The sequence below is a fragment of the Arachis hypogaea genome, chromosome 17 (assembly GCF_003086295.3).
Source record: "Arachis hypogaea cultivar Tifrunner chromosome 17, arahy.Tifrunner.gnm2.J5K5, whole genome shotgun sequence".
NCBI classification, from domain to species: Eukaryota; Viridiplantae; Streptophyta; class Magnoliopsida; order Fabales; family Fabaceae; genus Arachis; species Arachis hypogaea.
The window spans coordinates 73,188,363-73,208,663 of NC_092052.1; the positions used below are offsets into that span (position 1 = coordinate 73,188,363).

The 20,301-nt window shown below is 38.0% G+C and overlaps 1 protein-coding gene across 1 annotated transcript; it reads left to right on the forward strand.

The window, feature by feature from the left end:
* Positions 1-14,027: 14,027 nt before the first annotated feature.
* On the forward strand, positions 14,028-20,253 carry LOC112763418 (putative oxygen-evolving enhancer protein 2-2). The gene is made up of 4 exons (XM_025809097.2): positions 14,028-14,160; positions 19,515-19,747; positions 19,837-19,887; positions 19,992-20,253. The coding sequence occupies exons 1-4, from the start codon at positions 14,028-14,030 to the stop codon at positions 20,250-20,252; spliced, it is 678 nt and encodes a 225-aa protein (XP_025664882.2). The 3' UTR covers position 20,253.
* The last annotated feature ends 48 nt before the right edge of the window (positions 20,254-20,301 follow it).

Below are 20,301 nucleotides of genomic sequence, written 5' to 3' on the forward strand. Positions count from 1 at the left end.
GAGGTCGAGTCCACACTTTGCAAATGGCCAAGGTGATGTTATGCTGATGAGCTCCTCTGGTGGGGCGACGTGGAAGTTAGCATGTTTTTGACATGGTGGACATGTCTTGACGAACTCGGTGGCTTCTTTTTGCAAAGTTGACCAAAAGAATCCGACTCGGAGTACTTTCTTGGCAAGAGCTCGAGCTCCGAGATGATTGCCACATGTGCCACTGTGTATCTCTTCCAAGACCTCTTTTGTGTTAGAGATTGGTACACATTTTAGTAGGGGCGTCGAAATCCTTCTCTTGTATAGGATGTTGTTTATGATGGTGTAATATTGTGCCTCCTGCTTTAACCTCTTTGCCTCCTTTTTATCTGTAGGGAGTATCTCTGATTTAAGGTAGCTGATTATGAGAGTCATCCATCCTTGATCTTGTCCTGATATGGCTAGGACTTTTTCTTCTTCCAAGATTGACGGGTTCTACAGTTTTTCCTGGATGAGGCTTCTATTATTGTTCCCTGGTTTGGTGCTGGCTAATTTTGAGAGTGCGTCAGCTTGGGCATTTTGTTCCCGAGGTATATGTCGGATCTCATATTCCTTGAATTGTCCGAGTTGTTCTCTGGTTTTGTCCAGGTACTTTTTCATGGCAGGATCTTTAGCTTGGTAGGTCCCTGCTATTTGTGAGGTGACGACCTGTGAGTCACTGAAGATGACAAGTTTTTATGCTCCCACTTCTTTAGCCAGCTTCAAACTAGCCAATAACGCCTCGTACTCAGCCTGGTTATTAGAAGCAGAGAACTCGAATTTCAGGGGGAGTTTGATTTGGGTTCCCTGATTGCTTTCTATTATCACACCTGCTCTACTCCCAGTTTTATTTGAAGAGCCGTCCACGTAAATATTCTAATTTGTAAGGATTTCTGGGGTGTCAGTCCACTCTGCGATGAAATCGGCCAGATATTGGGATTTGATGGCTGTCCGAACTTCATATTGGAGGTCGAATTCAGACAACTCGACTGCCCATTGTAGGATTCTTCCTGCTAAATCTGTTTTCTGTAGAATGCTTCTTATGGGTTGGTTGGCCCGAACCTTGATAGTGTGAGCTTGAAAGTATGGGCGAAGTCGTCGAGAAGTTAGTATGAGAGCGTAGGCGAACTTCTCTATCTTTTGATAGTTCAGCTCGGATCCTTATAGTGCTTTGCTGATGAAGTATACAGGTTGTTGTCCAGTTTCATCCCTCCTGACTAGTGCTGAAGCTCCTGCCCGACTTCCTACTGCAAGGTATAGTATGAGTGCTTCTCTTTCCCGTGGTCGGGTGAGAATGGGTGGTTGTCCTAGGAATTTTTTAAACTCCTGGAAGGCTTGTTCGCACTCAGGTGTCCATTCGAACTTCTTTCCCTTCCTTAGTGTGGCGTAGAAGGGGAGAGATCTTATGGCTGATTCGGCTAGAAATCTGGACAAGGCTGCCAGTCGCCCATTGAGTTGTTGCACCTCTTTGACACAGTTCGGGCTTTTCATGTTAAGTATGGCCTGGCACTTGTCCGGGTTTGCTTCTATTCCTCTTTGTGTGAGAATGAAACCCAGGAATTTGCCATCTTCTACTGCGAAGGTGCATTTTGCAAGGTTAAGTCGCATGCCATACTTTCTTATGATATTGAACACTTGGGCAAGGTCGAACAGTAATGACTCCTCGCATTGTGTTTTTACTAACATGTCGCCAAATATATCTCCATAAGTTTCCCTATATGGTTTACGAAGACCTTATTCATTAATATTTGATTCGTGACTCCTGCGTTTTTGAGTACGAATGGCATGACGATGTAGCAGTAGTTTACTTTTGGGGTTAAGAATGAGGTTTTTTCTTGATCAGGTGGATACATCGGGATTTGATTGTATCCCGAATAAGCGTCCATAAACGAGAGGTATTTGTATTCGAAGGAGGCATCCACTAGGGCGTCGATACTTGGGAGTGGGTAGGGATCTTCTGGGCAAGCTTTGTTGAGATCGGTGTAGTCGGTGCACATCCACCACTTCCCATTTGATTTCTTTACCAGGACGAAGTTGGCTAGCCATTGTGGGTACTTGACTTCTCTTATGAATCCTGCCTCTAGTAGAGCTTGTACCTGTTCTTCCATAGTTTGGGATCTTTCCGGTCTGAGCTTTCTACGCCTCTGCTGTACTGGCCGAGATCCTAGATATACTGCCAGTTTGTGGCACATTAGTTTGGGGTTTATGCCTCAGCATGTCTGCGACCTTCCATGCGAAGAGGTTGATGTTATCTTTTAAGAACTGTATCAGGGACTCTTTTACATCTCTTTTTAGTATTGCGTCAATATTGGTCATTTTATCTGGGACATCTCCGATCTGGACTTTTCTATCTCGCCTTCAGGTTGTGGACGAAGTTCTTCCCGACTTCGAATTCCCCTGAGTTCGATGGTGTGGATTTCTTCTCCTTTTCCTATGAGGTTCAGACTTTCGTTGTAATAGCGGTGCGCTGTTTTCTCGTCTCCTTTTATAGTAGCGATCCCTTCTGTAGTTGGGAAATTCATGCATAGATGTGGAGTTGAGACTACTGCGGCGAGCTGATTTAACGTTGTCCGACTTATTAGGGCATTGTAAGCTGAACTCACGTCGACCACGATGTAGTCTATGTTGAGTGTCCTTGACCGGGTAAGTTGTTGGATTGGAGTGTCTCCTAGTCCAAATAAGTTGTTCGGGTATGCTCTAAGCTCTTTTTCCTCTAGGCCGAGTTTGTCAAAGGCGGTTTTAAACAATATATCAGCCGAGCTTCTTTGGTCCACCAATGTGTGATGGAGGTTAGCGTTGGCCAATATGATAGTGATGACCATGGGATCATCATGTCCCGAGAAGATGCCAGCCGCGTCCTCTTTAGTGAAAGTAATAGTAGGGAGGCCGGGTGCTTCTTCTTCTCCCTCGATGTGATATACTTCTTTAAGGTGTCTTTTGCGAGATGATTTGGAGATTCCTCCTCCCGCAAATCCTCCATGTATCATGTGGACATGTCTCTCTGGGGTATGAAGTGGCCGTTATGTTCGTCCGACTTCTTCGTCTCTTCTTCTTTTTCTAGGCTCATCTGTTTTGCTGGCTAAGTACCGATCTAGTCTCCCCTCTCTTACCAATTTTTCTATGAGATTCTTCAAGTCGAAGCACCCATTGGTGGGATGTCCATAGATTCGATGGTATTCATAATATTCTGTCCAATTTTCACCTCCTTTTTTGCTTTTAATTCCTCGAGGTGGTGGAATCTTTTCAGTGTGGCATACTTCTCGGTAAACTTCCCCAAGAGATACCAGAAGGGGGGTGTAATTGTGGTATTTCTTAATCTTCTCTTCGTGTTGGTCTTCTTTTTTCTTGGACTCTTTTTTCTTATCTCGGGAGGAGTAGGAGAATCCAGATTTTGATGTCTCTCCTAATCGAGAGTTTTCCTCCATGTTGATGTACTTCTCTTGTCGTTCTTGCACTTCATTTAGAGATGTGGGATGTTTATTTGATATGGAGTGACTAAAAGGTCCCTCTCGTAGGCCATTGATGAGGCCCATAATGGCTGCTTCTGTTGGCAGACTTTGTATGTCCAAACATTCTTTGTTGAATTTTTCCAGATAGTTATGAAGACTTTTCTGATCTCCTTGCTTGATCCCCAATAAGCTTGGGGCGTGCTTGGTTTTGTCCTTCTGGACGGAGAATCTGGCAAGAAATTTCTTGGGTAGGTCATTGAAACTTGTGATGGATCTCGGGGGCAGACTGTCGAACCACTTAATTGCTGTTTTTGTTAGGGTTGTTTGGAAGGCTTTGCATCGAATAGCGTCTGATGCGTTGGTGAGGTACATTCTGCTTTTAAAATTACTGATATGATGGCTTGGATCTGATGTGCCGTCGTATGGGGTCATGTCGGGGGCTTTGAAGTCCTTTGGGACTTTGGATTTCATGATCTCTTTAGTGAACGGGTCTTGATCTTTGCGGGGATTATCTTCATGACTGGATTGTGTAGTCTTGGTTTTTTAGGTCGACTTCGAGTTTTAGGAGTTTATCCTCCAACTCTCGGCGTCGCTTAGTTTCTCTCTGGAGGTTTCTTTCAGCTTCCCGTTGATGTTCGGCCTCTTTTTCGAGCTGTTTGAGGTGATCTTGTTGAGCTTGTAGGGCCTTCATGATTTTTGTGTTTGGCAAATTTTTGTCTTTGTTTGGTTAAGGCATATCCTTTGGTGTGTTGCCCGCGTTCTTTTGCGGGGTTCTCTCCTCCAATCCGGAGTCATGGTCGTTGTCAAGGTTGTCCGCCATGGTGATGGGATGACTTCCAGGTCCCCAGCAACGGCGCCAATGTTCCGAGGGTTACCTGAAACTGTAGGTCGATCTCGGACGAGATCTCTTTTACTGGTCGGAGCTGTTGTGTTCGACTTGTTGGGCTTAGTGGTGGTGCTGATCCTTCGTCACCGGAGGGTGGTGGTACTTGCAAGAGACTCCGATGCTTAAGTTAGCATGGGCTTTAAGCAGGTATTTTAGTAGAATCAGAGTATGAGTTATACCTGGGTGCTCCAGTGTATTTATAATGTTGTAGAATGATCTTTCCTGGAGATAAGATAGTTATCTTATCTTATCTTTGAGTGGGGTTATCTTTATCTTTAAGGGAACCGCCCTTATCTCTCTAGGCTTGAGCTGCCTTTGGACTTGGGTTGTGTTCCTCTGTTTGAGCCCTTTTCTGGACTTTCCTGGTGATTTGGCTGAACTCTTTGAGAAAAGATCGGGTAGTTCTGTCTTGAAGAGGTCGGTCAACTCAGCCCGGGTCAAATAGCACGACCTAGGGTATGAACATGAACAAATTAAATGTTTTTTATTTTCTACCATGAAAACTAACCACTCCTATAAAAGAATTGCGAACGCATATGATGTACATGTGAATGTAATTATTTTTTACTAATATATATAAAGTTGATGATATGATATTAATTAAGAGCGGATATGCATTATGAGAAGTACTAACACACAAAAGTTTGGCTCCATCTATCATCATCACCACTAAATAAATTTTTGTGTTTTTTCTCTGTACATATACACATGTTATTTATTTTTATATTACAAATAATCTTTTTATATTAAATATACACATGATATATATTTGTCATTTGGCATCTTTGGATTGTCTTAGTCCAATGATGATTAATCAGTAAAGAATTACTATTTTGGTGCCAAGCATTATAGGTGCATCATAATAAAAAATATTCCTTAGCATGGCTAAAACTCTTTCACCAATGTCAGTATTATAGTATAATAGGAAAATTTTTCACAAACACTTGCATAGTAAATTATAGAAATCTAAGATAACCAAAAAAAATTAATAAAGATAGGAAGCAAGAAAAAACAAATGAATGAAATCATGATATAGCCTACATTCTACAACTAACTGAATATTGGACACTTTCGTGAGAAGTGAATGTTAAGCAAATAAAAGATAAATAGATTAACCACAGAAAATAACAAAGATATTTCCATTCAACATGCAACCCATGAGAAATCCAAGCCTTGAAATCAAAGAAAAGATGATCCATGCATAAAAATGGGTGCATTTGAGTTCTGTATGATATTAATAGGCAGTGTTATTATGAAACCATAGAATGGGAATTTAAGGAAAAAGAAAACCTCTAGATTGACAAGCATTATAGAATAGGAATTTAAGAAAAAAGAAAACCATAGATTGACAATCATTTACTTTCATCTAATTACTTTCCATACAGAAGAACAACAAACAGAAGACTTAAATAACATGGTTAACCAGTTAATGGAACTATTTGTGTCTAACCCCACAATTTAAGACATAAAGCTCATCCATGAAACTTTACCCCTACTTTTAAGTTTTAACAGCTAACTCTTCACCCTTGTGTTTTTCTCTTGTTTTCAATCCTAGACATTAAGAATTATAACAAGTAAAGGAGAGAAAACATTTCCTTCAAAGAAACTAAAAATAAGTGATAAAATAAGATTTAAGCAACAACCTTAGCATATTCCTAACCAGTAGCTTGCAGCAACTCCCTTTTTGCTCGCTCCTTAATCCTCTTCTCAAGTTCTAACCTAATCCAAAGATGCAAAATGACTTGAAATACACTTGAGAATTCCGATTTTAAAAGGCCATTGCCATTAGCAATAAGAAAGTACCATACATACCAATCATCATTGCACAAATAAAGCTACCAATCATTCTGAAATGCACTCCTCATTCGCTATCTTTGGGAACAACAACCTGTTTAGGATTCAAAAATAGAAATAGAAATGAACATCATCATTTTTGGCCTGTCTAAGTTGCAACCAACAATTTAATCTTATAATTTTATTAAATTTTTAATTAGAACAAAACAACATATTATGATATATATAAAACAGGAAAAAGTAATACACATTTCACATGAACTCTGTTTTATTAGAGTTCAAAATCACACAAAAAAAAAGGACTTACCAGGAACGGCGGCGAAGATAGAAACGAAGCACAGCAAAGAGGCGACAAAGGAGTGGCAGAGTGGCGACGAATTGGTGACCGGTGAAGGCATGGCAACTTCGTGCAACCGGTTCTGCATAACTAGCAACTGGCAACTGGTTCTGGATCTGCGTCTGAAAAGATGGAGTGGCAACGGCGACGGTGACGGACACTGATACGGTTGAAGCAAGACGACGAGGGTTTTGCACAACGAATAGGCAAGGGAGCAAGAATGAAAGAGGGCTTGGCTAGGGTTATCTTTTTCCACTATTTTTTCCTAAGTTAAGACCTAGCTAATACGAGGGAATGGGGATTTTAGAAGGGAAGGGAGATTTTGGGAAGAGAGGGGGTAAACGACGACGTTTTTGGTTTTTTTTGGGGGGGGGGTGTGTTGGGGGGTTAAACAAAATAATTTCAAAAACCATATTCTATGGTCACTCCAAAAAATCGTGATCATAGACCATTTAAGGTCACTCTTTAAAATCGTGATCATAAACTCCTTTAGGTTACCCTAAAAAATCGTGACCATAGATCCCTTTAGGTCACCCTTTCGTAAAACCGTGACCATAGACTTTTTTTGGTCATCCCTCAAAACCATGACCATAGACATCTTTTGGTCATGATGAAAAATCGTGACCATAGACTATTTTAGGTCACCCCCAAAATCGTGACCGTAAACCCTTTTAGGTAACCCCAAAAAACTATGACCATAGACTCCTTTAGGTCACCTTTTTTTAAAAAACCGTTACCATAGACCCTTTTTGGTCCAAAAATTTGTAACCATAGATGTCTTTGTTAGCTGCTTCTGCTAGTTCATTAGCTTGTGGGTGTTCTACGGATGTGAATTGATGCTTTATTTTTAAGTCGGCTACCAACTTTCTAAAGCCTGTGTCTGTAAATTGAGTGCCATTGTCTGTGGTAATGGAGTAAGGAACTCCAAACCTTGTGGCAATGTTTTTATATAAGAATTTTCGACTTCTTTGGGAAGTGGCATTGGCTAGGGGCTCTGCTTCAATCCATTTTGTAAAATAATCTACCTCTATGATGAGGAACTTGACTTGTCCCGATCCTTGAGGGAAGGGCCCGAGGAGGTCGAGTCCCCACTTTGCAAATGACCAAGGTGATGTTATGCTAATGAGCTCCTCTGGTGGGGCGATGTGGAAGTTAGCATGTTTTTGACATGGTGGACATGTCTTGACGAACTCGGTGGCTTCTTTTTGCAAAGTTGACCAAAAGAATCCGACTCGGAGTACTTTCTTGGCAAGAGCTCGAGCTCCGAGATGATTGCCACATGTTCCACTGTGTATCTCTTCCAAGACCTCTTTTGTGTTAGAGGTTGGTACACATTTTAGTAGGGGCGTCAAAATCCTTCTCTTGTATAGGATGTTGTTTATGATAGTGCAATATTGTGCCTCCTGCTTTAACCTCTTTGCCTCCTTTTTATCTGTAGGGAGTATCTCTGGTTTGAGGTAGCTGATTATGGGAGTCATCCATCCTTGATCCTGTCCTGATATGGCTAGGACTTTTTCTTCTTCCAAGATTGATGGGTTCTGCAGTTTTTCCTGGATGAGACTTCTATTATTGCCCCCTGGTGTGGTGCTGGCTAATTTTGAGAGTGCGTCAGCTCGGGCATTTTGTTCCCAAGGTATATGTCGGATCTCATATTCCTTGAATTGTCCGAGTTATTCTCTGGTTTTGTCCAGGTACTTTTTCATGGCAGGGTCTTTAGCTTGGTAGGTTCCTGCTATTTGCGAGGTGACGACCTGTGAGTCACTGAAGATGACAAGTTTTTGGGCTACCACTTCTTTAGCCAGCTTCAAACTAGCCAATAACGCCTCGTACTCAGCCTGGTTATTAGAAGCAGAGAACTCGAATTTCAGGGGGAGTTCGATTTGGGTTCTCTGATTGCTTTCTATTATCACACCTGCTCCACTCCCAGTTTTATTTGAAGAGCCGTCCACGTAAATATTCCAATTTGTAAGGATTTCTGGGGTGTCAGTCCACTCTGCGATGAAATCGGCCAGATATTGGGATTTGATGGCTGTCCGAAATTCATATTGGAGGTCGAATTCAGACAACTCGACTGCCCATTGTAGGATTTTTCCTGCTAAATCTGTTTTCTGTAGAATGCTTCTTATGGGTTAGTTGGTCCGAACCTTGATGGTGTGAGCTTGAAAGTATGGGCGAAGTCGTTGAGAAGTTAGTATGAGAGCGTAGGCGAACTTCTCTATCTTTTGATAGTTCAGCTCAGATCTTTATAGTGCTTTGTTGATGAAGTATACAGGTTGTTGTCTCCCTGACTAGTGCTGAAGCTACTGTCCGACTTCCTACTGCAAGGTATAGTATGAGTGCTTCTCCTTCCCGTGGTCGGGTGAGAATGGGTGGTTGTCCTAGAAATTTTTTAAACTCCTGGAAGGCTTGTTCGCACTCAGGTGTCCATTCGAACTTTTTTCCCTTCCTTAGTGTGGCGTAGAAGGAGAGAGATCTTATGACTGATCTGGCTAGAAATCTGGACAAGGCTGCCAGTCGCCCATTGAGTTGTTGCACCTCTTTGACACAGTTCGGGCTTTTCATGTTGAGTATGGCCCGGCACTTGTCCGGGTTTGCTTCTATTCCTCTTTGTGTGAGAATGAAACCCAGGAATTTGCCATCTACTGCGAAGGTGCATTTCGCTGGGTTAAGTTGCATGCCATACTTTCTTATGATATTGAACACTTGGGCAAGGTCGAACAGTAATGACTCCTCGCATTGTGTTTTTACTAACATGTCGTCCACATATATCTCCATAAGTTTCCCTATATGGTCTACGAAGACCTTATTCATTAATCTTTGATACGTGACTCCTGCGTTTTTGAGTCCGAATGGCATGACGATGTAGCAGTAGTTTACTTTTGGGGTTAAGAATGAGGTTTTTTCTTGATCAGGTGGATACATCGGGATTTGATTGTATCCTGAATAAGTGTCCATAAACGAGAGGTATTTGTATCCGGAGGAGGCATCCACTAGGGCGTCGATACTTGGGAGTGGATATGGATCTTCTGGGCAAGCTTTGTTGAGATCGGTGTAGTCGGTGCACATCCGCCACTTCCCATTTGATTTCTTTACCAGGATGACATTGGCTATCCATTGTGGGTACTTGACTTCTCTTATGAATCCTACCTCTAATAGAGGTTGTACCTGTTCTTCTACAGTTTGGGATCTTTCCGGTCCGAGCTTTCTACGCCTCTGCTGTACTGGCCGAGATCCTGGATATACTGCCAGTTTGTGGCACATTAGTTTGGGGTTTATGCCCGGCATGTCTGCGGCCTTCCATGCGAAGAGGTTGACGTTATCTTTTAAGAACTGTATCAGGGACTCCTTTACATCTCTTTTTAGTATTGCGCCAATATTGGTCATTTTATCTGGGACATCTCCGATCTGGACTTTTTCTATCTCGCCTTCAGGTTGTGGATGAAGTTCTTCCCGACCTCGAATTCCCCTGAGTTCGATGGTGTGGATTTCTTCTCCTTTGCCTATGAGGTTCAGACTTTCGTTGTAATAGCGGCCCGCTGTTTTCTGGTCTCCTTTTATAGTAGCGATCCCTTCTGTAGTTGGGAACTTCATGCATAGATGTGGAGTTGAGACTACTGCGGCGAGCTGATTTAACGTTGTCCGACCTATTAGAGCATTGTAAGCTGAACTCACGTCGACCACGATGTAGTATATGTTGAGTGTCCTTGACCGGTTTCCTTTTCCAAAAGTTATGTGTGGTGAGATATATCCAAGTGGTTGGATTGGAGTGTCTCCTAGTCCAAATAAGTTGTTCAGGTATGCTCTAAGCTCTTTTTCCTCTAGGCCGAGTTTGTCAAAGGCGGTTTTAAACAATATATCAGCCGAGCTTCTTTGGTCCACCAGTGCGTGATGGAGGTTAGCGTTGGCCAATATGATAGTGATGACCATGGGATCATCATGTCCCGAGATGATGCCAGCCGCGTCCTCTTTAGTGAAAGTAATAGTAGGGAGGTCGGGTGCTTCTTCTCCTCCCTCGATGTGATATACTTCTTTAAGGTGTCTTTTGCGAGATGATTTGGAGATTTCTCCTCCTGCAAATCCTCCATGTATCATGTGGACATGTCTCTCTAGGGTACGAAGTGGCCGTTCCGTTCGTCCGACTTCTTCGTCTCTTCTTCTTTTTCTGGGCTCATCTGTTTTGCTGGCTAAGTACCGATCTAGTCTCCCCTCTCTTACCAATTTTTCTATGACATTCTTCAAGTCAAAGCACTGGTTGGTGGGATGTCCATAGATTCGACGGTATTCACAATATTCTGTCCAATTTCTGCCTCCTTTTTTGCTTTTAATTCCTCGAGGTGGTGGAATCTTTTCAGTGTGGCATACTTCTCGGTAAACTTCCACAAGAGATACCCGAAGGGGGGTGTAATTGTGGTATTTCTTAATCTTCTCTCCGTGTTGGTCTTCTTTTTTCTTGGACACTTTTTCCTTATCTCGGGAGCAGTAGAAGAATCCGGATTTTGATGTCTCTCCTAATCGAGAGTTTTTCTCCATGTTGATGTACTTCTCTACTCGTTCTTGCACTTCATTTAGAGATGTGAGATGTTTTTTTGATATGGAGTGACTAAAAGGTCCCTCTTGTAGGCCATTGATGAGGCCCATAATGGTTGCTTCTGTTGGCAGACTTTGTATGTCCAAACGTGCTTTGTTGAATCTTTCCATATAGTTGCGAAGACTTTCCCGATCTCCTTGCTTGATTCCCAATAAGCTTGGGGCGTGCTTGTTTTTGTCCTTTTGGACGGAGAATCTGGCAAGAAATTTCTTGGCTAGGTCATCAAAACTTGTGATGGATCTCGGAGGCAGACTGTCGAACCACTTAATTACTATTTTTGTTAGGGTTGTTGGAAAGGCTTTGCATCGAATAGCGTCCGATGCATTGATGAGGTACATTCTGCTTCTGAAATTACTAAGATGATGGCTTGGATTTTATGTGCCATCGTATGGGGTCATGTCGGGGGCTTTGAAGTCCTTTGGGACTTTGGCTTTCATGATCTCTTTAGTGAACGGGTCTTGATTTTTGCGGGGATTATCTTCATGACTGGATTGTGTAGTCTTGGTTTTTAGGTCGGCTTCGAGTTTTAGGAGTTTATCCTCTAACTCTTGGCGTCGCCTAGTTTCTCTCTGGAGGTTTCTTTCAGCTTCCCGTTGATGTTCGGCCTCTTTTTCAAGCTGTTTGAGGTTATCTTGTTGAGCTTGTAGGGCCTCCATGATTTCCGTGTTTGGCAAATTTTTGTCTTTGTTTGGTTGAGGCGTATCCTTTGGTGTGTTGTCCGCGTTCTTATGCGGGGTTCTCTCCTCCAATTCGGAGTCGTGGTCGTTGTCAAGGTTGTCCGCCATGGTGATGGGATGACTTCCAGGTCCCCAGGAACGGCGCCAATGTTCCGAGGGTTACCTGAAACTGTAGGTCGATCTCGGACGAGATCTTTTGTACTGGTCGGAGCTGTTGTGTCTGACTTGTTGGGCTTAGTGGTGGTGCTGATCCTTCGTCACCGGAGGGTGGTGGTACCTGCAAGAGACTCCGATGCTTAAGTTAGCATGGGCTTTAAGCAGGTATTTTAGTAGAATCAGAGTATGAGTTATACTTGGGTGCTCCAGTGTATTTATAATGTTGTAGAATGATCTTTCCTGGAGATAAGATAGTTATCTTATCTTATCTTTGAGTGGGGTTATCTTTATCTTTAAGGGAACCGCCCTTATCTCTCTAGGCTTGAGCTGTCTTTGGAATTGGGTTATGTTCCTCTGTTTGGGCCCTTTTCTGGGCTTTTCTGGTGATTTGGCCAAACTCTTTGAGAAGAGATCGGGTAGTTCTGCCTTGAAGAGGTCGGTCGACAGAGCCCGGGTCGAACAGCACGACCCAGGATATGAACATGAACAAATTAAATGTTTTTTATTTTCTACCATGAAAACTAACCACTCCTATAAAAGAATTGCGAACGCATATGATGTACATGTGAATGTAATTATTATTTACTAATATATATAAAGTTGATGATATGATATTAATTAAGAGCGGATATGCATTATGAGAAGTACTAACACACAAAAATTTGGCTCCATCTATCATCATCACCACTAATTAACTTTTTGTGTTTTTTCTCTATACATATACACATGTTATTTATTTTTATATTACAAATAATCTTTTTATATTAAATATACACATGATATATATTTGTCATTTGGCATCTTTGGCTTGTCTTAGTCCAATGATGATTAATCAGTAAAGAATTACTATTTTGGTGCCAAGCATTATAGGTGCATCATAATAAAAAATATTCCTTAGCATGGCTAAAACTCTTTCACCAATATCAGTATTATAGTATAATAGGAAAATTTTTCACAAACACTTGCATAGTAAATTATAGAAATCTAAGATAACCAAAAAAAATTAATAAAGATAGGAAGCAAGAAAAAACAAATGAATGAAATCATGATATAGCCCACATTCTACAACTAACTGAATATTGGACACTTTGGTGAGAAGTGAATGTTAAGCAAATAAAAGATAAATAGATTAACCACAGAAAATAACAAAGATATTTCCATTCAACATGCAACTCATGAGAAATCCAAGCCTTAAAATCAAAGAAAAGATGATCCATGCATAAAAATGGGTGCATTTGAGTTCTGTATGATATTAATAGGCAATGTTATTATGAAACCATAGAATGGGAATTTAAGGAAAAAGAAAACCTCTAGATTGACAAGCATTATAGAATAGGAATTTAAGGAAAAAGAAAACCCGTAGATTGAAAATCATTTGCTTTCATCTAATTACTTTCTATACAAAAGAACAACAAACAGAAGACTTAAATAACATGGTTAACCAGTTAAGGGAACTATTTGTGTCTAACCCCACAATTTAAGACATAAAGCTCATCCATGAAACTTTACCCCTACTTTTAAGTTTTAACAGCTAACTCTTCACCCTTGTGTTTTTCTCTTGTTTTCAATCCTAGACATTAAGAATTATAACAAGTAAAGGAGAAAAAACATTTCCTTCAAAGAAACTAAAAATAAGTGATAAAATAAGATTTAAACAACAACCTTAGCATATTCCTAACCAGTAGCTTGCAGCAACTCCCTTTTTGCTCGCTCCTTAATCCTCTTCTCAAGTTCTAACCTAATCCAAAGATGCAAAATGACTTGAAATACACTTGAGAATTCTGATTTTAAAAGGCCATTGCCATTAGCAATAAGAAAGTACCATACATACCAATCATCATTGCACAAATAAAGCTACCAATCATTCTAAAATACACTCCTCATTCGCTATCTTTAGGAACAACAACCTGTTTAGGATTCAAAAATAGAAATGGAAATGAACATCATCATTTTTGGCCTGTCTAAGTTGCAACCAACAATTTAATCTTATAATTTTATTAAATTTTTAATTAGAACAAAACAACATATTATGATATATATAAAACAGAAAAAAGTAACACACATTTCACATGAACTCTATTTTTCAGAGTTCAAAATCACACAAAAAAAAGGACTTACCGGAACGGCGGCGAAGATGGAAACGAAGCACAGCAAAGAGGCGACAAAGGAGTGGCAGAGTGGCGACGAATTGGTGACCGGTGAAGGCGTGGCAACTTCGTGCAACCGGTTCTGCATAACTGGCAACTGGCAACTGGTTCTGGTTCTGCGTCTGAGAAGATGGAGTGGCGACGGCGACGCTGACGGACACTGAGACGGTTGAAGCAAGACGACGAGGGTTTTGCCCGACGAATAGGCAAGGGAGCAAGAATGAAAGAGGGCTTGGCTAGGGTTATCTTTTTCCACTATTTTTTCCTAAGTTAAGACCTAGCTAATACGAGGGAATGGGGATTTTGGGAGGGAAGGGGGATTTTGGGAAGAGAGGGGGTAAACGACGACGTTTTTAGTTTTTTTTTGGGGGGGGGTGTTGGGGGGTGAAACAAAATAATTTCAAAAACCATATTCTATGGTCACTCCAAAAAACCGTGACCATAGACCATTTAAGGTCACTCTTTAAAATCGTGATCATAAACTCCTTTAGGTTACCCTAAATTGTGACAATAGATCCCTTTAGGTCACCCTTTCGTAAAACTGTGACCATAGACATTTTTTGGTCATCCCTCAAAACTGTGACCATAGACATCTTTTGGTCATGGTGAAAAATTGTGACCATTGACTATTTTAGGTCACTCCCAAAATCGTGACCATAGACCCTTTTAGGTAACTCCAAAAACCGTGACCATAGACTCCTTTAGGTCACCCTTTTTTAAAAAACCGTTACCATAGACCCTTTTTGGTCTCCCCAAAAATTTGTGACCATAGATGTCTTTTGGTCACGGTGAAAAACCGTGACCATAGACTATTTTAGTTCACCCCTAAAACCGTGACCACAGACCCCTTTAGGTCACCCCAAAAAACCGTGATCATAGACCCTTTTGGTCACCCCAACAAATCGTGACCATAGACTCCTTTAGGTCACCCCTATAAACCATGACCATAGACCCTTTTAGGCCACCCTTTTTTTAAAAACCGTGACCATAGGTACTCTATGGTCACCCTTTTTTAAAAAACTGTGACCAAAGCTTTTTTTGTCACGGTTTATCGTGACCAAAGACCAAAAAAATTGTGATCATAGACCCAAAATGTTGTAGTGAACTTTGACTTTTGAACATAATTTGAGACTTGAATTGAATTGGTTTAAGTGAGTTTCATTCATTTTCTATTTTCTTTCTTATTACAGTGTTTTGGCAACCTTGGTGAAGAACAAAGTTGTGCCTGTTGTGGTTTGTATTGGTTGCAGCTCCAAGAGCGATGGAAAAATCAAAAAGACAAAACTAGTGTAGAAATTATTGAACCATACTAATTGTTCATGAATAGAGTAGAGTTATGTTATTCATAAATTATTTTTACTTTTAGTCTAGATTGTGGATCATAAATTTAGTGTATTTAGAAATTTTCAATAATTTAAATTCTATATTTTTATGTAGACATTGTGAATGTTTTTGGTATTTCTTTTAAAAATTGATCTATGTTTGATTCTTTTTATATTTTGTGGAAATATAATTATTTATGAAATTAAGTTTTAATAGTGGTAAATATGAAACTAGTAAAAATCTATAATTATAACATTGACTGCTTTAGTGACCAATTTAGTTTTTTAGTTAAGGAATTAGCGACCGATTTTAGATTTTTAAATTAGGCATCGACGACCGATTTAACGACCGATTTCATCGTGACTGATTCTGCAACCGAAAAGTTGATCGCCATTTAGCGATCGATTTACTCAGCGACTAATTTAGTGACAGAAAATTTGGTCACCATTTAGCAACCGATTATGTTAGTGACCGATACTCTTTGGTGAGGAATTTAGTGACCTTGTTCAAAAATCAGTCACTAAAATCGGTCACTAACAGTTAGCGACCGAAATTGGTCGCTATTTTTTAATTAGCGACCAAGATTTTAGCGACCGATATTTCGATAATTTCTTGTAGTGTTGCTACCTGCTGTAATTGTATATGGAGAATATTAAAGTATAACTACTATCAATCCAACAATAAATTTAGAAAAATTGAGAATGGTGAATATTATCTGACAAAAAAGTTGGGGAAAATAAACAAATAAGTACTAACAGTTTGAAGAAGTTTTAACTTTAGGAGAAATTAATTATTTTTATTACCTATTGAACATACGACTATCTTTATATATTATATCTCCTATTTGTTTCATTTTTCCTTTTTTTTTTTTTTGAAATTTTAACTAATAGAAAATTTAGGTGAGATTTAGTGTTCATATATAACGCTCTCAGTTTTATACATTACACATACATTAATATTAACGAAGAATATTATTAAACCTAATTCAATATCACATAATATTGTTTTATATTTTGTAAGCTTTATCATTAGTCTATTATTTTTATAAAAAATATTTGGGATACAATAGAAGTCAACCAAGGTTTTTACTCTAAAGGATCCTGACTCTATTTTTATAATAACAAAATTAAATTATATAGTAATTAATAATTATTATGATAAAAGAGTACTAAAATGCATTAAATAATATTCAATTATTGTTGTTTAATGTTTGTCATTATTGATTTTAATTCAACGATACTATGATTGAAGGTTCTCGTTTTTTACAATAGGTCATCTTTCTCGTTCGTATGAAAAATTTCGAGTAAATAATTATTTTTTATTATAAAAAATTAAAATGCTGATAATTTGCCGAAAAAAAAAAAGCGAAATTGATGTTCCCACGAAAGAATATGTGTGTGTGTGTGTGTTGGAGTTTGTATGATAAAGTTGACATTTTTTAGTTAGAAGACTAGATGAGGTATATTGTTTATTCGAGTATGCTGTACTACTATCCTTCAAGCAAGGGAACATAACCCTTTTAAGAGGCAGGAGCGACGAAGATAGTAATGAATGAGACACATGTATGTGTGTTCCTCTATAGTCTATGTGAATGAATATATTTTATACATTAAGGTTAAGTAGGTGACCTCGAAGTATGCTTTTGAAGATGTATTGGTTGGAAATCCATTACAGCAAGCAAATCAGTTGTTTAGCTGACACACTGAATTCAAAGGTTATATTATTATATATTGGAATTATAAAGTTGATCTTATTTCATCATCACATATTTTAATTTGTCACATTTAATAAAACACAATAGTCCCCGACAAGATGCCTTGGCTGAAGCACCAACCTTTATTATGTGTATGAAGTTTGAACTCGTTTAGCAACTTCGATTTGGTAAAATTTTAGAAAAATTATTTGTTTTTAAATTTTTTATTTTATATTTAATAAATAAAAAAAATATGTGTTTGTATTTACAATTTTTAAAAAATTGAAATATTTTTAAAAGTACCTAGGGTAATTTTTTTTAAAATTAGTTTATCTTTATTAAAATTAAAAAAATAAATATCATTTTATATATTATTATTTTAAAATTTTATTTTTATATTTATGTCCATTATACTGTTTTTAAATTTTAAAAATCATTTTTATAAATACTATTATTGTTATTTGTGCTGATTGAAAATTATTTTAATTTAAATTACTAAACATAAATATTATAACTTTTAAAAAATAAAAATTTTATGAAAAAACAAGCTTTTGATATAACAAAGTGCAACTAGAAGGAAGGAGAAGATAATTTACTAATAATGGAGTTTTATTTGACATGAACATGACACTGGGTACGTAGGAAGATTCGTTGAAGATATATAAGAGGACAAAATGAAAACAAAAATAAAGATACAGCGTATTCTCAAGTTAATTAACTCCTTTTATTGTTACATTTCGATGTTGACTTTTAAATATGGAAATTGAATAAGAATTAGGTTTGAAAAATGTCAATCTTGTATGTGAAGCAAACAGGGGGCAGCATATGTCTTGTGATCACATGCAAACTTCTTTAATCAGTTTCTTTAACTATATAGTAATTTTTTATCCCTTTTTCAATAAATATGCGAAGAATTTAACTAAGGAGCTAACTTATTTTAACTAATATTAAATAATTTCTTAAAATTATTTTTTATTGTAAATTTTAAATTCTGTATATAAATCCTAAATTTTAAACTCCAAAATCCTAATTCTAATCATAAATCTTAATTCTAAACACTAAATCTTTTTTAAAAAAGATTAAAAAATAATTTTACAATAAAAATTTGGTTCGATCTTTATACTTATTCGTATATGAATGACTTAAATTCAAGATAGAACAACTAATCAATTTCTTAAAATATATAGTCTTTTTTTTTTTTTCACTAGGTATATGAATGACTTAAATTCAAAGATATAGGCCAAAAAATAAAACAAAAGAGACGCCATTCATCGGAAAACATTATATATATACTCGACTGATATTGACATGATTGTAATTTTTTAACAAAACTTTACTGTAAATTAAATGCATATGTGCATTCAGAAAAACAAATAATTGAAAGTATACTCAGACGTTGTGATTTTTTTCAAAACACTTGGATTATTAATTAACTAGTAAAGCTATCACTATAAAAGCTGCACGAATAAACATATACTAAACATATACGACAAATATCAAAAGAGGAGTGTTAGGAGGTACCAAGTTTTATAATTTATAATCATTAATTAGTTATCATTAGTATTTTTAATATTGTAAGATTATATCTAATAATATAAAATTACTTATTTTTCTTTTGTTGATTAAGTATTGATCAAATTTTAATAAAAGTACTGGCCGAGACTTTCTCATGTCGAAATTATATTATTGTGCAAGCTAACAACGGACATGGGGACAATCTATCTATTACTAACAAGTTGGCATTGAAGAATTAAAGGTAAAACGTGCAGAGAATGACAAGGTTAATTACAATAAAATTGGTGTGGATTTTGGTGTTGGATGCACCAAATTGTGCTCCACGTCTCTAACTACACGATACCCTTTGAGTCGAATGAGTCACATCCATTACGTCCTTTTCAGAGATTAAACTTTCCTACTACTACTGCCTAGGGATTGTCTCAATTTTTTAACATTGACACTCGATCGATCATGGAGGCTGATCTTAATTCATCACTGTTGTTACAGTTTATCTAACAAGTATAGCTGTATCTATTTTTCAACGACTTAGATGGATGGATCTTATTAATTAGATACTCAGTTAAAGTCTTGTAGCATGAGAAAGAGTACATACTATATACATATACAACAGATGCATGTGGTTTGGTGTGTGTTGATTGGCTATATATATATATATATATATATATACAAGAAAATTGAATTTTTATTTGAAACATGAAAATGCATTTTATTATAATTATTTGATTGATTTAAATGACTAAGATTAAAGCATGTTTTAAATTCAAATTATGTATGTGACTAGCATTTAAGTAATTTGTTTCACTAATCACTCCTAAGAATGGCAATGAATTCTCATGAAGGCGGGGGAATATGACTGTTTTGTTTTGTCCCCTGCTAAAATGGTACCTTTTTATCTGGCAGTTTTGCATCAATTTTGATTGTTTTGCTTGCTTGCTTGCAGCCAATGTGTTTGGAAAGCCAAAGACTAACACAGACTTCCTAGTATACAATGGCGATGGATTCAAAATTTTGATCCCTTCAAAGTGGAACCCGAGCAAAGAGGTCGAGTACCCGGGTCAAATTCTTAGATATGAGGACAACTTTGATTCAACCAGCAATTTGGTTGTCACAGTTACTCCAACTGATAAGAAGTCCATCACTGACTATGGTTCCCCTGAGGAGTTCCTTTCTCAGGTAAACTTGTTCAAAAATCAAAACTAGTTCTAATTAAATGAATGATGACTTTGGATTCTAAAAGACAAAGTCTTTTTTGTTCTTTGCAGGTGGATTACTTGCTTGGGAAACAAGCTTTCTTTGGGGAGACTCAAGCTGAGGTAAGTGACAATAAACACTTGTATGTTCTTGTAACACATTTAGTCTGCTGCGAATTAATGTTCTTAGAATGCAAATTAAGTGAGTATGGACTTTGATTGAGCAGGGTGGTTTCGATGCAAATGTTGTAGCCACAGCTAACATCTTAGAGAGTTCAACAGCAGTGATTGATGGGAAACAGTACTACTTTCTATCTGTCTTGACAAGGACTGCTGATGGAGACGAAGGCGGCAAGCATCAACTGATCAGAGCAACCGTTAAAGATGGAAAACTATACATCTGTAAGGCTCAAGCCGGAGACAAGAGGTGGTTCAAGGGAGCTAGAAGATTCGTTGAGAACGTGGCGAGTTCCTTCAGTGTTGCTTGATAAACTACCTGTATGTAAATCAAATGAAGTGGTATGTAATCAGACACAA

What these genes read in the sequence shown, in the direction of transcription:
- LOC112763418 (XM_025809097.2), top strand. Translation starts at nt 14,028, where the DNA reads ATGGAAACGAAGCACAGCAAAGAGGCGACAAAGGAGTGGCAGAGTGGC. An exon ending in GCAACTGGTTCTGGTTCTGC is followed by an intron (nt 14,161 to 19,514) that starts GTCTGAGAAGAT and finishes GCTTGCTTGCAG; the next exon opens with CCAATGTGTTTGGAAAGCCA. An exon ending in TTGGGGAGACTCAAGCTGAG is followed by an intron (nt 19,888 to 19,991) that starts GTAAGTGACAAT and finishes TTGATTGAGCAG; the next exon opens with GGTGGTTTCGATGCAAATGT.